The 17,847-nt window shown below is 39.9% G+C and overlaps 1 protein-coding gene across 4 annotated transcripts in view; it reads left to right on the top strand.

The window, feature by feature from the left end:
• The window catches only part of LOC104591940 (ARM repeat superfamily protein), a 123,143-nt gene that overhangs the window by 80,655 nt on the left and 24,641 nt on the right, over positions 1–17,847 (top strand). For all 4 annotated transcript variants that reach the window (XR_016085523.1, XR_016085522.1, XM_010251100.3 and 1 more), the window contains exon 16: positions 9,204–9,353. Coding sequence is in view for 2 of the 4 variants with exons in the window: in XM_010251100.3 (XP_010249402.1) it covers positions 9,204–9,353 (150 nt within the window). In the remaining 2 variants the exon portion in view is untranslated. The remainder of the gene's footprint in view (positions 1–9,203; positions 9,354–17,847) is intronic.

Raw genomic sequence — 17,847 nt, forward strand, 5'->3', positions numbered from 1 at the left:
TGGGGGGAAATCTATTATACTGATTGTTGTGGATAGATTGAGCAAGTACATGCACTTTGTTGCGCTTTCCCACCCCTACAAGGCATCTAAAGTAGCTCAGGCCTACATTCGTGAAGTGGCAAAACTCCACGATACACCAACAACTATCATCACGGATGGGGACCCCACTTTTGTAGGTCGATTTGAAGAGATGAGAGATCCATCATATGGATTGCCGAACCCTGCAGGTAGGTTGGGCAAAATTTCAAAAATTTCTCTCTCTCATCTGGGAATCACATTCCCTGTTTTAGAAAATCTGCATTTTCAAGAATCAATCTTGAACCAAGAACTGGACCAGATCTGAAACCAAAAGGTAGGAGAGGGATATACCTGATACAGAGTAGCAGTAATTCCCAATGAAGGTGTTCACGCCCAAAGAAATCTCCAAAGACTGCTCCCACTGAAGATGACACTGTGTAGGGTGGAGCAGAATCAGCAGTGTTTTTCCCAAGAACCAAATCCTTCAGCAAGAATTCAATGGAGGTTGTGAGCACGACTTCAGTTCAGCCTTTCTCCAAAGACTAATATCAAGAACTATTCTTGATCGCTCCTACAAGAATGGAGATCGAACTGGCAATTGGCGGCAACTGGAGGAGAACGCAGGGAGAAGATGGTGCAGTCACACTGTTGCCGTCTTCTCTCTGTGTGATCTAATATCTGATGTGATGAGATGAACTGAATGGTTCGCCCCCTCCTCCTTTTATATACTTAAAGAGATCAGCTCCTAATCCCATTAGAAGTTTCCTAATTCAAATCCTTATTTGAATCTGGACTCTCTTTAAGTGATAAGGATAGATCCTTATCTTATCTGTAGATTGGATCAGCTCTCCTAATCTCATTAGGAGGTTTCCAGATCCAAATTTACATCTGGACTCTCTGAGTGGATAGGGATAACTCTCTATCCTATCTACTGATCCAATCCCAGATCCTCCCCTCTTTAACTAATCAAATTAGACCAGTTTGAAATGGGCTTTAGGCCCAATAAGTCCATGTGCTCAGTAACCTTCCAAACTGTTGCCCAGTTGGGCTTCTTTGTATGGCGTGGGACCCAAACATTGATCTACACATCAGCCACATGGGTTCAGCCTAGCCTCTGTTACAAGGCTTGGCCGAATTCACTGTGATGGGCAGTGAACCCCTGAGCCCATCACCATGGTCTCTTAATGGGTCCAACACTTACACTAAGTGGTCCCTAGGCCAAGCCACCTTATAAAACCCAGGGACTGTGGGCAGATGCAAGATTAGCCCATCAGGTATTACCCTCAATGGTCTTACACTTAACCTCTCAGCCCATAATGATCAAACACTACCCGACGAGAGGACCTCTCCCTCGGCTGCAAGGAACAGTGTTGCACTCTCTACTCACATGGGTCCCAGGAATTAAAACCTTTTGCAAACATTTTGAAACCGTAATGTATATATCTTTATATAAATATATTTTGCAAAACAAATTTCAATGATTGAAATCGGCTGCCGGCAGTCTTGGTTTCCATTAGAGATGGTGCATCCCCGATCATTACCTTTGTCCGACAAAGGGGCTGTTCCTGTCACTATGATCACCCACTCAAATGAATTCTCAGATTGTCCCAACATACCCAGGTTTTGACCCCCTATAAGGATCCCACTGATTGGCATATCAAAGACAGCCCAATCCGACACCTAGTGCAGTATCATAATCGAGTCTAGGGGTCAGGTGTAACATTCCAGTTTTGCCCATTAATCTCCAAGGTCCAGGGCAGTACTAGAATTCTAGTCCGGTTCAAGGTTTCAAATAAACCTACACTGCATGTACCTCGGGTCTCACCCTGGCAGCTGAGACAGGCTACCCCAACCAACTTGGCGGCACATCAGTGTCAGCTTTGTCAAGATAAATCTCCCCAGATCTATCCAACGGCTGTGAACATTCTAAACTAACACGAGTCTCATATGTGTCCAATTTAAGGGTATTACACAGAAACACACCACAATAACATGAATCAAATATGTACTTTATTCATTTACAATAAATGTCATAATATACATCATTCTGATTAGAGCTAAGGGCATACACTATCTAACACGATTCTGGGAAGAATACTTCTGGGCACAGGGTACTCACACTTATCATTCCACCAGGTACCACCAGCAGACTGACGGGCAATCGAAAGTAGTTAACCGTTACCTAGAGGCTTATCTCAAATGTTTCACAGGAGAAAAGCCTACTCAGTGGCTGAAATGGCTCCCATGGGCTGAATTTCGGTATAATACCACTTATCATGTTACTACAGGGACCACCCCACTCAAGATTTTGTATGGAAGAGACCCACCCTTAGTGTTACCCTATGAGAAAGGCACTTCAGCAGTTGCAGAGGTTGAACGACAGCTTGAAGCCAGAGATGAAGCACTTCAATCACTCAAGAGTCACTTACTCAAAGCTTAGAATTACATGAAGATGCAGTATGATAAGAAACATCGCGAGTTGGAATACCAAGTGGGGGACCTAGTCTACTTGAAACTACAACCTTATAGACAGTCATCATTGGCAAAAAGAGCGTGGCAGAAGTTTTCACCCCGCTTCTTTGATCCCTTTTGCATTTCAGGGAGAGTGGGGGCAGTGGCTTACAAATTAGACTTGCCAAGTATTGCAACTCCACCCAGTATTTCATGTCTCACTCCTCAAACCATGTCGAGCAGATGCAGCTTTGGTGAAGCCACTATTGCCTGAGTTTACTAGTGAAGGGTGTTGAGTTGGGCCGATTTCTAGTTATTCGGCCCAGTTATTTAGCTCTTATTTTTTAAGTTGTTAAGTTAGGAAGTTGTTGGGCTTTAGGCCCATTAGCTTATGTTTTTAAGTTGTGACTATTCAGCTACTTTAGTGGCCGCCCTACTAAGGGCATTCTTGTAATCTCTTATTCTTTTAAGTTAAGTATAAAATATAATGAGGGGTTGGCGGCCAGACCTAATTCAATTCTGGTTGACATCCTACTCTTTCTTTCTTCTCTTTTCTTCTCTACTGCTGAAACTCTTCTTCTTCTTCTTCTTTCTCTTCACAAGGAATTCATCTAGATTTCCAAACAGTGATTTCTACTTGGTATCAGAGCAGGCCGAAGGTTCCTTGATCAGCCGACTGCATGGTGAGTTAAGAGGTTGATCAAAGATTTCAGGTAAGCCCAGTTTTTGGATTTTTTTTGGTGGATTTGTTTTGCCATGTAGATGGTCTAGGGTTTCCGATCAAAATCAGGAGAAACTGGAGAAAGGGGATGAGTCTTATTTCTGTTGGACTCTTCAGTTTTGACCTAGGAAGTGGCGCCCTAATTTTTTAGGGTTCTTTGGAGCTTTCTGTAGGGGGCAGTTCAAGTCCTACCTGATTTGGAGGTTTTTGGAGAGAGCGGCACCAGAAAAGGAATCTTTTGTAGGAGGACCATCTAGGGCACTAGAAGGGTGTCATTGGTACCAAAAGTGATTTATTTGATATTCTTGCATATTACAATAATCTTCTATCTCCTTTTTGAGAAGTATGGAGGGTAACGGAGTTGAAAACAAGCCCGGGAGTGAAATGGGACCAGTGGGAGGAGGTGCTAGAGACCTTTTCGGGGTTGGAACCATTACTACAGTTAAGTTGGATGGTTCAAATTACTTATAATGGTCACAATCTGCAAAGATGGCCATTGGTGCTCGTGGGAAGTTGGGGTATATCACTGGTGAAGAAGTGAAACCCAAAACTAACAGCTCCGAGTGGGTACAGAACTATATGGCGATAACTTGGCTGTGTAATTCCATGCTGCCCCATACAAGTAAAAACTTTTTGTGGGCAAATACAGCTAAGGAAATATGGGATGGGGTTGCAGAAACCTATTCACAGAGGGAGAATTTTGCTAGGACATATCAGTTGAGAAATCAGATTATTGCTACAAGGCAAGGAGATAGACCTATTGTTGTTTACTTTTCAGCCCTCAAAACCTTATGGCAGGAGATTGACCATTTGGAGACAGTTGTTTGGGAAACCACTAAGGATGTAGCTGCCTACCAGAAGCTCCTAAAGAATATGATATTGCAAGACAGTACATTCTTTCCAAGGACAGTGTTACTCTCTCCCAAGCATATGCCTTTGTGTTAGGGGAACAAAGCAGGAGAAATGTGATGATGAAAAATTTTGGGTTTGATCAATCAGCCATGGTTAGCATTGTGAGACCTAAACAAGGTGGAGACTGGGATGGCAGTGAAATCAAGAAGGAAAACAAAAAGGATTTGATTTGTAACTATTGTAAGAAGCCTAAACACACAAGAGATACTTGTTGGAAGCTTCATCCCCATCTTGTGCCGAATAGACTCAAAAATAAGAAGGGAAATGCTCACATGGTAGTCACTGGTGACATTTCGGCCCCTCCTACTACAGCTACTCTGGAGTCTGCTGCAGTTGCTGCAATAAGGGCCGAACTTGAGAGGTACGGGCAGTTTCTGAACCAACGGTATATAGCCAGTTCTAGTTCAACAACAGGTGAATAGCCAGGTACAGGTGGTTCTGGTGGAGCACGCTCTACTTCCTTTGCTCACACAGGTAGTTCACATGCCACTGCAAATTATGTTTCTACTTCAGGTAAGTAGGGACCTCCTTGGATTATAGATTCTAGAGCCTTAGAGCACATGACCCATAGTTCCACTATTTTTCTTCTTACCAGCTCTGTTCTGGCAAAGACAGGGTCTCCACAGCTAATGGATCTCATGTTCCCATTGCTGTGAAGGGGTTCATCAAGATTAGTGATTCCATTTCCCTTCTCTCTGTCCTTCATGTTCCCAGATTGAGTACTAATCTGTTATCTGTTAGTAGTTTGATTAAAAACTTGAACTGTTCAGTAATTTTTTCTCCTGGTCATTGTATCTTGCAGGATCTGGATTCAAAGAGGACAATTGGGAGTGGTCGTGAAGTGAATCGAATCTACCTCCTGGATGTTCTTCCTTCTCATCAGAGTCATCATGTCAGCAAGGATAGTGAGTCAAGGTCTGTGAGTCAGATTATGCTTTGGCATAATCGTTTAGGTCATTTGCCTTTTTCTTCTTTGACTTTTTTGTTTTCAAAGTTGTTTGAGTCTGTTAGTTTGTCAAGTCTGGAGTGTGAAGGTTGTCAACTTGAAAAACATTGTAGACATTCCTTTAAAGCTAGTAATAAAAGATGTTCATCTCCTTTTGATGTTATTCATTCTGATGTGTGGGGACCTTATCTTGTTCCTTCTTTGGGTGGTTATCGGTATTTTCTCTTATTTGCGGATGATTTCTCTCGATATTTTTGGATTTACTTGATGAGATCCCAATATGAAGTACCATCCTTGGTAAGGCAATTTCATCAGATGGTGCTAACACAGTTTGGAACACGAATAAAGGTGTTCAGATCAGACAATGTCAGGGAATATTTTGAAAAACACCTTGCTTCATATCTGTTAGAATATGGTGTTGTCCATCAGAGCAGCTATTCCTACAGTCAATAGCAAAATGGTGTTGCGGAAAGGAAGAACAGACACATTGTTGAGATTGCAAGAAGTATGATGATCACATCTACAATTCCAGTTCGGTTTTGGGGTGATGTAGTTTTCACAACAGTATTTTTTATTAACAGGGTGCCCTCCCGTATACTTGGATTCAGCATCCCATTTAGCCTCCTTTTTCTTGAGGGGGAGATGTTCCATATTCCTCTCAGAGTGTTTGGGTGTGTTTGCTTTGCATATATTCTTGGTCCTCAACGTTCAAAGCTTGATCCAAAGGCAAAGAAGTGTGTCTTCCTTGGATATGCAGAAAATTAGATAGGGTACTATTGCTATGATCCAATATCAGGGAGTCAGTATGTTACTATGGATGTCACTTTTTTGAGTCCACATACTTCTCAGGGGGAGTGTTTTGGGGAAGTGAGTGAGCAGACTATCCCTCTTCCAGTTCTAGTTCCTATGTCCACTCTTGTGCTTGATCCTCCTATGTCACCTACCTTACCACCTCCCTTGCATCCTACTTCTCAGCGTTACTCACGGCAGGGACTTAACAGGGAGGTTGATTCCACTGCAGCAGAACTCACATTACTTCCTGTCAGTTCCTTGGAGACTCCTGATTCAGTTGATACAGATTCAAGTATTCCTCTTGATCCCTCTATTGTTTCAGTTCCCATTGATTCTACTAACCCCATTACAGATAACCTGGATCTTCCTATTGCTCTTAGAAAAGGGAAGAGAAAGTGTATTGCTCATTGTATTTCACAGTACCTATCCTACAGTGGACTTTCTCCTTCCTACCGAGCTTTTCTTTCCTCTCTTGACTCCGTATCTATACCCAAGGGTGTCAATGAGGCTCTCTCTGAACCTGAATGGAAGATAGCTATGTAGAAAGAGATGGAAGCTTTAATTAAGAATCAGACATGGGAGATTGTGGACCTACCAGAGGGCAAGGAGATTGTTGGATGCGGATGGGTTTACACGATCAAATATAAGGCAGATGGAAGTATAGAAAGGTATAAGGCCAGACTTGTTGCAAAAGGGTACACACAGACCTATATGGTATTGATTACTTAGAGACCTTTGCACCAGTTGCAAAGATGACCTTTGTTCGAATACTTCTTTCTCTTGTTGCTACATACTCTTGGCCCCTGTTTCAACTTGATGTGAAGAATGCTTTCCTAAATGGAGATCTGCCAGAAAAAGTGTATATGGATCTTCCTGCTAGTTTCTACAATGATGTTGAAAAGGGAAAGGTATGCTGACTTAAGAAGTCACTTTATGCCTTAAAGCAGTCTCCCAGAGCATGGTTTGATAGGTTAGAAAAGCCTTGGTTGCTTTTGGCTATACTCAGAGTCAATCTGACCATACCTTGTTTGTGAAGCGAAGGGGATCCTTGGTGTCAGTCCTAATTGTTTATGTGGATGATATTGTTGTCACAGGGAATGACCTAAGTGAGATTGATTGTCTGAAAAGAATCTACACAGAGAATTTGAAATTAAGGATCTTGGAGAACTTAGATACTTCTTAGGCATTGAAGTTGCAAGATCAAAACATGGAATTTTTATCTCTCAGAGGAAGTATGTCTTGGATCTTCTACAAGAAACAAGGAAGCTTGGAACAAAGGCAATCAGTACTCCTATTGATCAGAATTACAAAATTAAAGCATCAGAAGGTGAGCCAGTAAAGGACATTGGGAGATATCAAAGACTTGTGGGGAGGTTGCTATACTTGTGTATGACAACACCAGACATTTCCTCTTCAATAAGTTTGGTAAGTCAATATATGCATGCTCCACGAGTCCAGCATTGGGAGGCTGTTGGCAGGATTCTTGCTTATCTGAAGGGACACCCGAGCAGAGGCATATTGTTTGTTGATCATGGACAGTTGAAACTAGAGGCTTATACAGATGCAGATTGGGCAAGATGCCTTGATGACAGGAGATCTACTTCAGGAGTATGCACCCTTGTTGGGGGTAACCTTGTCTCGTGGAAGAGTAAGAAACAGACAGTAGTGGCAAGATCAAGTGTTGAAGCTGAATATAGGGCCATGGCACATGGAGTTTCAGAACTTCTCTGGATCCGTTCACTGTTAGAAGAGATTGGTGTACATGCAAAAGAACCTATGATGTTGTACTGTGATAACCAGGCAGCAATCAACATTGCCCATAACCCAGTTCAGCATGACTAGACAAAGCACATTGAAGTGGATAGACGTTTCATCAGAGAAAGGGTGACTTCTGGGGAAGTTTGCCTCCCATACATTGCTTTTGATTTGCAGCTTGCTGATGTTCTCACAAAAGGTGTTGCAAGGAACAAGCTAGAGCATGATCTACGCAAGTTGGGAATGTGTGACATTTACTCCCAACTTGAGGGGGAGTGTTGGGTTGGGCCGATTTCTAGTTATTGGGCCCAGTTATTTAGCTTATTTTTTAAGTTATTAAGTTAGGAAGTTGTTGGGCTTTAGGCCCATTAGCTTATGTTTTTAAGTTGTGACTGTTCAGCTACTTTAGTCGCCGCCCTACTAACGGCATTCTTGTAATCTCTTATTCTTTTAAGTATAAAATATAATGAGGGGTTGGCGGCCAGACCTAATTCAATTCTGGTTGACATCCTACTCTTTCTTTCTTCTCTTTTCTTCTCTACTACTGAAACTCTTCATCTTCTTCTTCTTTCTCTTCAAAAGGAATTCATCTAGATTTCCAAACAGTGATTTCTACTAAGGGCAGATGATTGTTGAGCCCAATGTCGTCACTGACATCCGCTGGATAAAGATGGGTCGCAAAGTGGTGAAGCAGGCCCTTGTTCAGTGGACGAACCTGCCCCCAGAAGATGCCACTTGGGAAGACCTCAGTCAGTTGCAAGAACAATTTCCCCATCTTGACCTTGAGGCCAAGGTCGTTCTTAAGTGTGGGGGAGATGATGGACCCCAGGTGGATAATCCGCCATCAGGTCACCGGGCCCATACAAGTCAGGAAAGCCAGGCCCACACAGGTTGTGAAGCCCATGCAGCAGCATCAGAAGCACATGGGCATTACGAACCTCCCCTGCAATTTGTTTATAACCGCAGGCCACGTCATAACCTTCCACATGCAGAGCTCATAACCATGATGAACTGATAAGTGCGAAAGCCTATAAAAGGCCTTCGGGTAGAACAGAATTGGCAGAAAAAGCATAACTACCTTATTTCCTTCTCTCTTCCTCTTCTTTCTCTCTCTCTCTTAATTCTGTTTCTGGAGGAAGGAACTCCCTAAAGGAAGATCCGTCGACTTAGTGTTCACCACTGAGCACCCGAATCTCCAGGATTTCCTAATGAGCAGCAATAAAATTGAATTTATATAACTTCTGGCTGTTGCGAATGACAGCCGTTTGCTATCTCCTCTTAGAAAGCCAGGCGCTATGTGCCACCATTACATCATCGGCTTTGAAGCCTTGAAACTCCCTGTAGACTAAAACCCAATGAATAATCTTAGAAAATCTGGGCAGTATGTGCTACCTTGTCATTTGATCATCTGCTGTGACTCCTTGAAACTCCTTGCAGACTAACACTAAATTAATGATTTTATTGGACTTATTTTCAATTTAAGAGTGACAACATGCCTCATTGCTATGTCTTTGTATTTCTGACTTTTTGATACAGGTCTATGTGCCCATTTACTCCCTTTCCCTGTTGCATAATCCTACCTATGTGACAGATTTGTGGTTCTTTCAGGGTTTGGAGAAGAGGAGCTTACCTTTGGAAGAAGAGGAAGAGGTTTTTAGTGCAATCACGCTGATCCTTGGTTCTGTTGCCAACAAAGAGCTAAAGAACAAGTCATTGGCTAGATTGCTATCTTCTAGCTATGAGGCTATTGGAAAACTTGTAAGTGTTTGGTAGTTCATAGATTGCTTTTTGCATTATTTGATGATGTATTCTTTTTTCATAGAGTAGGTGTATTAATAATATATCTGCTGACTAGTTGAGGTTTTCTTAATTTTTCAACAAAGTTTGCAATGAAATTGGCAGTTGCCACAGACTGGCCTTTATTACTATAATGGTTCTAACTTTCAAGTGGACTTGCAAATCTCTTGATGGATTATAGCAACTTATGTTAACCATTGAAGGATGAAGATGGTATGGGTTTTTTGTGGAATTCTGGAATCTTATTTTAGATCCCATCGATTCTTGAGCTTTCAATTTAGTTGGAACAAAGGGGGAGATAACCTCAGATGAATCCAAACTTTCATTGGTTGATGGGGTTGCGGGTCCTTTGCATGGTCTAGACTCTATAGAGTAAAAATCATGTGTCTAGCATGAGTGATAGTAATGTCTGCATATACCATTGTAAAAGCACAGCTTACATTTTCAACATGCACATGAGCAGGGTATACTTACTGTGACAATTGAATTAACTTTCTTTTGTTTTGTTTGTTTATTTAAATATGGTGCATATCTCCCAACTTGTCCCCACCCCAATCTCTCACTGAGACACAAAGAGATGCATACAGACAACACACTAAAGGATGACAATTGCACTTCTAGACTTGGTTATTTTTCAGTTGTATTTCTGCACTGGTGGCAAGAGTAACTAAGTGTTTTTTTTCCTTATTGGATTTGTATATCATCATTATCATCCAATCCCTATCCCAACTATATTGGGTCGACTACATGAATCTTATTTCACCATTCTGTTCTGTTTAAGGCCATATTGATTGTTAAATTATGAGCATTTAAATCATTTCTTACTACCTATACCCATGTACCCCTCCCTACCTCTTTTAGCAGCTTCTTACTTGAAATAGACCACTTGTTCTTGTGGGTGCTGTAGGTGGTCTTCTATGCATGTGATCAAACCATCTTAGTGTACTTTCTCGCATTTTATTATTGGAGCTTCTCCTAGATTCCTTCAAATTACTTAATTTCTGACCTCCTTTCTAGTTTTTCCACTCATCCATCTCAGCATACACATTTCTGTTGCACTAATATTTTGGGGCATGTTGTTTCTTGACTGCCCAACACTTTGCTCCAAACTTTACTCTTGGTGGAGGGGCGACCATCAAAAATTTTTTTAAAAGGATAAAAGGAAGCCTAGGAGGGGGAGGGGGACATAAAAACCATACCCCTCAATAAAAGCTACACAGCAAGGATTCCGGCTCATAAGACACATACAAGCAAAAAGCCATTTGGAATCAATGAGACAAGAAAAAACTTATCTAACTCGTAAATAAGGCCTACTTCATCTTATGCAAAATGTTGCGAAATATAGAGGGAGAAACGAAGAAGATTTTCTTTATTGATGATTCAAAAACATATTGAGCATACACCTTAAATAAGAAAAGATAGGAGAGACAAACTCCTAGAATTTCTCTCAATCAGGGATTGACTAAATCTTTCCCTTAATCCTAGGATCTGACTTTCCTAAATTTATTCAAATCTAATCTTTCCTAAATTTATTCAAATCTCAAATCATATCTTTCTTAATTTGCCGCAAATCCTGTCTTTCTTAATTTGCCGACACTCCCCCTCAAGTTGGTGCAAAGATATCTATCATGCCCAACTTGCTAACTTGAAGTTCAAATGGCTGTCTCAACAAGCCCTTAGTTAAAATATCTGCAACTTGTTGTGTGGTTGGTACAAACGGAGTGCAGATTATTCCTTCTTCAAGCTTCTCCTTTATAAAGTGTCTGTCAATCTCAACATGTTTAGTCCTGTCATGTAGAATTGGATTATGAGCAATGCTGATAGCTGCCTTGTTATCACAATACAGTTTCATAGGAAAGCTCACTGGTATCGTGAGATCTGCCAGCACCCTCTTTAGCCAAAGAACCTCACACACTCCTTGAGCCATTGATCTAAATTCAGCCTTAGCACTACTTCTAGCAACTACACTTTGCTTCTTGCTTCTCCAAGTAACTAAATTGCCCCAAAGAAATGTGCAGTACCCCGAAGTTGACCTTCTATCAGTGATCGAGCCTGCCCAGTCCACATTTGTATACACCTCAACCCTTCTCTTCTCATTTTTCTTGAAGAAGAGTCCTTTTCCCGGTGTGCCTTTTAGGTACTTAAGTGTTAGAATGCTCGAGTCAGGGGTATTTTGATCATTCTGGTGTATCTTATTGAAAGTGAAATGTCTATTGTATCTGAGTTTAAGTTATGTGTCCCATCTTCTATGAGGGACAAAATTGTCTTTCTTGTAACTCAAGTTTTCATGAATAAAAGTCAAGTGGGTTGGCTAGGAGAGGTACTTTAGTACATCCTCTCTTCTAGTCTGGCCGAACACTTTTCTCCTCTCCTTCTTCTTTCCTTTTTCTTTCTTCTTTCTTCTTTCTTCTTCTCTACTTTGACCTAGAAACAACTAGGGTTTATTCACATTAAGAATTTGATACACAGCTTCAAGATGTTCTTCGTACTGGGAGTGCATAAATTGACTCACCATGCTCACGGCGAAGGCAATATCAGGACGTGTATGTGACAAGTAAATCAATCTTCCTACCATCTTTGGTATCTTCCTGTATCTACTGGAACCCCATCTTTAACTTCTCCAAATTTAGTATCAACTTCTATCGGAGTGTCTAAAGGTTTTCATCCACTCATTCCAATTTCTTTCAAGAGATCTAAAATATATTTTCATTGCGAAACCACAATGCCCTTCTTTGATCTTGCCACTTCCATTCCAAGAAAGTACCTTAGCTGGCCTAAGTCTTTAATCTCGAATTCCTTGGCTAGGCTCTGCTTTAGTCTACTCATCTCTTCAATATCATCTCTAGTCAAGATTATGTCATCAACATAAACAATCAAAACCGAAACCTTGTCTTTGGTGGATCTTTTTGTGAAAAGAGTATTGATCAGATTGTCCTTGACTATATCCTTGACTTTTGACGAACCTTGTGAATCTTTTAAACCAGGCTCTAGGAGACTGTTTAAGTCCATATAGAGATTTTTTTTGCTTGCATACCTTAGTTCCAAACTTCTCAGTGAAACCGGGTGGAGGCTCCATATATACTTCTTCTTCCAAGTCTCCATTCAAAAAGGCATTCTTCACATCCATCTGATTCAGTGGCCAATCAAGATTAGCTGCAATAGATAAGAGTACTCAGAGTAGTCTACTCCATATGTCTGAGTAAAGCCTTTCGCTACTAGGCGAGCCTTGTATTTCTCCAAGGATCCATCTGAGTTGTACTTCAAAGTGAACACCCATTTACAACCAACAACTGTCTTTCCATCCGACAGGTCCACTTTCTCCCAAGTAGCATTCTTTTCCAAAGCTCTCATATCCTCAAAAACAGCTTCTTTCCACTCAGGAACATTTAGAGCCTCCTGGATACTATTAGTAATGGATACACTAGACACTTGTGAAATATTTTTCTAAGATACAAAATTTGACAGAGGATGTTTTGTACAAGATCTAACACCCTTCCTGAGAACAATGGGAAGATCAAGCTGACTGGAAGAATTAGAATTTCCTGGAGGAATATTTTCAGGGATTTTTGGAGAATTATCATGAGTTTCATGCTCCAACCTTAGATCAAATTCTTGTTGATGCTATGGAATAGTGCCTCTCCTTTTCTGTGCTAGATATTCGATATACAAGGCCTTTATACTATTTCGCACGCATTTCTGTTTTTCAGCTTTTTCATTTTGAGATGGCATCACCAAAGGTTGTTTATTTTCAATATTTAATTCATTTGTTTCCACTAATTTTGTATTTTCTACCTCGCTTTCTTTCGGTGACTGGTTGTGAGGAACATCATTATGGACAAATTCAACCATTAAATCAGAACCATCTAAAAAACCATATTCACTAGTGTTGCTCTCCCCCTGAAAATGGGAGTTGTTGTAGTACGAGGTTCCTTCAAAGAATGTGACATCCATAGTCACAAACATCCTTTTCAAAACTGGATCAAAGCATTTGTACCCTCTCTGATTAGTGGGATAGCCTACAAAAAATACATTTATGTGCTTTTGGATCAAGTTTTGAACGTTTAGGATCATGGTTATGAACAAAGGCCACACTTCCAAAAATTTTTAAGGGAATGTTTGTCACTAGCCGAGAGTTTGGAAAACAATCAATGAAAACCTGTATGGGTGTTTTAAAATCCAAAATTCGTGTAGGCATTCTGTTAATCAAACAAGTGGTTGTTAAAACGTCTTCTCCCCAAAGATACTTAGGAACCTTAGTTTGAAAACTTAGGGCTCTAACAGCTTCAAGGAGATGTTTGTTTTTCCTTTCAGCCACCCCATTTTGTTGAGGTGTATTATTACACGAACTTTGGTGTACAATTCCTTTCTCAGCAAAAAAAATCCCTAACACATTGTTAAAAAATTCCTTTCCATTATCACTTCGAAAAATTTTAATCTGAGTCTGAAATTGTGTTTGAACCATGTTATAGAAATTTTTGAACACAATTTCAGCATCAGATTTCTCTTTTAAAAGGAAAAGCCAAGTTACCCTAGTATGATCATCAATAAAAGTAATGAACCAACATTTTCCAGAAAGAGTTGTTACTCTAGAAGGGCCCCAAACATCACTGTGAATCTTGGTAAATGGTTTTGATTTTTTATATGGTTGAGACTGAAAAACAGCATGATGATGTTTTGCTAATTCACAAGATTCACACTTGAAAACTGAATGATTTTTATTCATGAATAACTTGGGAAATAAATGCTTTAAATATTGAAAGCTAGGATGACCTAATCGATAATGCCATAACAAAACATCACTGTCACTAGAAACAGAGATAGAGCTGAAACAAGTCTATCGGTCTTGCCTTCCAAAGGTAGATCCTTTATTAAAGAGGTAGAGACAACCATGCTGTTTAGCACCCCCAATCATCTTCCCCGAGGTTAAATCCTGAAATTCACAACAAGAAGACCAAAAATTAACTTGACAATTATGATCAAGGGTAAGTTTGCTAACTGATAAGAAATTGTATGATAGGTTAGGAACATGCAGAACATCTTTGAGGTTTAGAGAAGGAGAAATAGGTACAGTCCCTTTCCCAGCAACAGTAGCAAAGGAACCATCTGCAATCTTAACCTTTTGATTCCCTGCACAGGGTGTATATGAAGAAAAGAATTGCGAAGTACTGGTCATATGATCAGTGGCACCTGAATCTAGTATCCAGGAGCCATTAGATTCGGTACAAGCAATGGCTGCAGTGAAGAAATTACCTGACTGAGCTAGAGAACAGGATGGGTTAGAGTTTCTTAACGATTGAGATTGAAACATTTTATATAAGTGCTCTATTTGTTCCTTTGTGAAAGGAAAAGACTCTGAGGATGACTGTTGCCCTGGATCCGAGTTGCTTACTTGAAGTGCACGGACATCTCCCCCTAACTTGTTGTCACTACCTGATTTTTTCTTCCCGAGTATGCCATGGCTTTCTACAATGATCACACCAAGGCCTCTGCTTTCCTCCACGTTTATCTCCGTCTAAGTATGCACCTCGGGCCACAAGAGCGGACCCTTCATTCTCTGTTTTTGTTTCACTAACATTCTTTAACATCACTTGCCGCCGTGCTTCTTCTCTACGCACTTTTGAAAAAACCTCTCTTATAGTAGGCAAGGGCTTTCGTTCTAAGATACGTCCCCGAACCTCATCGAGTTCTTTGTTCAAACCAGCCAAGAAGACAAAAACTCGGCCTCTTTCTATCTTCTTTTTGTACCGAGCACTGTCACTGGGACTTTCCCATTCTTCTTCTTCAAATAAATCCAACTCCTGCCAAACAGCCATCATCTCATTATAATAGGTTGTTACTTCACGTTCACCTTGCTGCATCTTCCACATTCGGGTATTCAGTTCTAACAGTTGTGAATGATTGTCCAAATCTGAATAGGTTTCCCTAACAGCTTCCCACACATCGCGAGTCGTCGGCAGAAACATGAATGGTTTTCCAACCACCGGATCCATAGATTTGATCAATCAGGCGGTAACCATAGAGTTTTCCGAACGCCACTGCTTGTACTTTGGATCATCAGTGGCTGATGGTTTCACTTCGCCATTCAAGTAGCCGAGTTTCCCTTTGCCGTCAATCACCAACCGCACGGACTGAGACCACTCAAGATAATTTTTTCCATTCAGTTTGTGAATGGTAATTTGAAGGGAATTCTTAGAAAGAGAAATAGTCGCAAGCTGAATACCTCCCTCCGAAGACATCACACCACTGGTAGCATCCGAAGATGTTGAACCTGAGCCAACCATGGCGGCCTTAAAATTCATGATCGAACCTTATGGCTTTGATACCATGTTGCGAAATATAGAGGGAGAAAAGAAGAAGATTTTCTTTATTGATGATTCAAAAACATATTGAGCATACACCTTAAATAAGAAAAGATAGGAGAGACAAACTCCTAGAATTTCTCTCAATCAGGGATTGACTAAATCTTTCCCTTAATCCTAGGATCTGACTTTCCTAAATTTATTCAAATCTAATCTTTCCTAAATTTATTCAAATCTCAAATCATATCTTTCTTAATTTGCCGACACAAAATAACCCGAATCTGACTAGAGAGATCCTCTTGATTATCAAAAAAAGCAATGGATCTCAAATTACAAGGCACATTGGCAAGAGCATTAATCAATCTATTCCCTTCACAGAAGGTATGCTCCATAATAATCCACATGCCGGCCATGATATCATCTATATTAGCCTGCCAATACCAATGATAATTAGGGAGATCTGAAGATAATAATCTGGACTTACAACTGTTTTATAGAATTTTCCTTTTTAACCTAGGTAGTGTTTGCCTAGCACAAAAGACTCTGATGAACCTGTCCATTTTTCCCATCCTGTTCTAATTTTATAGGCAACATTTTTCTCAGTTGTTCCTTTAAATAAGGGCTAAATATTGAACCTTGGTGGAGACCCTTTGTAACTATAATATCTGATGTCTTCCCCATAAGTGTTGTATCATTGGTTGTTGTACCCTCATACATATCCTTTATTAGGTCTTTATACCTATTTGGAACCACTTTGTTTTCCATGACCTACCATATCTCTATGGACTCTCTATCATATGCTTTCTCTAGATCAATGAACACCTTATGCAGATCTCTCTTCTCTCTAAACTTTTCTATCAATTGTCTTGAAAGAAGGATAGCTTCCATGGTTGATCATCCTAGCATAAACCCAAATTGGTCTTTGGCATACTTGTTTCATGTCGTAATCTTTGCTCAATTATTTTATGCCAATGTTGTTTAATATTACAGGTGTTGCATCGGATATTGTTCTCGTCTGATTTGTAATCCAATTTCATTTCAACGAATTCAAATATATAGTATAGTAAATGAATCTAATTCTAATCGAAATTGAGGATTCAATTATAAATTGAATCAAATTTGGATAGACTTTGATTTGAATGGTATTATCTGATTTGATTCAATTGCATATATATTTATGTGATAAATTTTATAATACATATTTATAAATTTGTAGGTAGGTGGGAAATTATGCCCTTCATACAATTTAAATGGCAAAAGCTTTTGGAGAGGATTTTCATAGAAGATAGAACACATGGTTATTAGTGTCTTACTATTTAACAGAACCCAAGAACATAATGACCCTAGACCCTAGTCTATCCATATGACTGGGAAGACCGAAGGGTTTCTTCACCCTATTCGATGACTAGCCATTGAAAGGATTAAAAAGAGACAAGACAGGGTTTCTTCTTCCAAAATATAAATCCTCTGTTCTCAATGAGCAGAACTATGAACAAGGGTTTCTTCTTCCAAATCTATCGCTACCGTGCTCTATCAAGATAAATCCAAATGCCTTCTTCTAAACCCTTTTTTCTTCTTCCATTTCAGCTACCTTCTTTCGAAAGGGGTGTGGCAGGGGTAATTTAGTTTCTTTTCAATTCTCTCGGTTTTATTCTCCTTTTCTACTTCTCATATCAATTACTTTCTAGTTTTTCTATTATTTTCTGTTTTTCTCTTCCTGCATTCACTCTGAATTGTTACAAACATTAAGGGCACTACTACAATGTAACGCCCTAGTACTAGTGATATTCCTGACATGACCGTTATTTTCAATCGAAACTGTCCAAACAACAGCCAAAAAAGAATTTTTGCAATCTCATTTTTCAATAAATCCTTATTAAAGACACTGATTTTTGCTGAAATGGCTAAAGGAATCTTTTTCTTGATTTTCTAACTAAATGAGGCCATGAGGGTGAAAAATGTCTCTCTTTCAAATTTCAACATGGAAGGTGGAATTTGGGTGAAATTTTAGCATGTTGAAAGAAGGTCATGTTGAGAAACATATAGTCATATTTTTGGCTGCAATTTTGTTGCCACATATGAAAAACAGTAGATTGTTTGTAAACATTATGCAAGTACTTTCTCCCATCAGAAAATAAAAGGAAAAAAAAACAATT

Source organism: Nelumbo nucifera, chromosome 4 (assembly GCF_055504915.1).
Source record: "Nelumbo nucifera cultivar China Antique chromosome 4, China Antique-T2T, whole genome shotgun sequence".
NCBI classification, from domain to species: domain Eukaryota; kingdom Viridiplantae; phylum Streptophyta; class Magnoliopsida; order Proteales; family Nelumbonaceae; genus Nelumbo; species Nelumbo nucifera.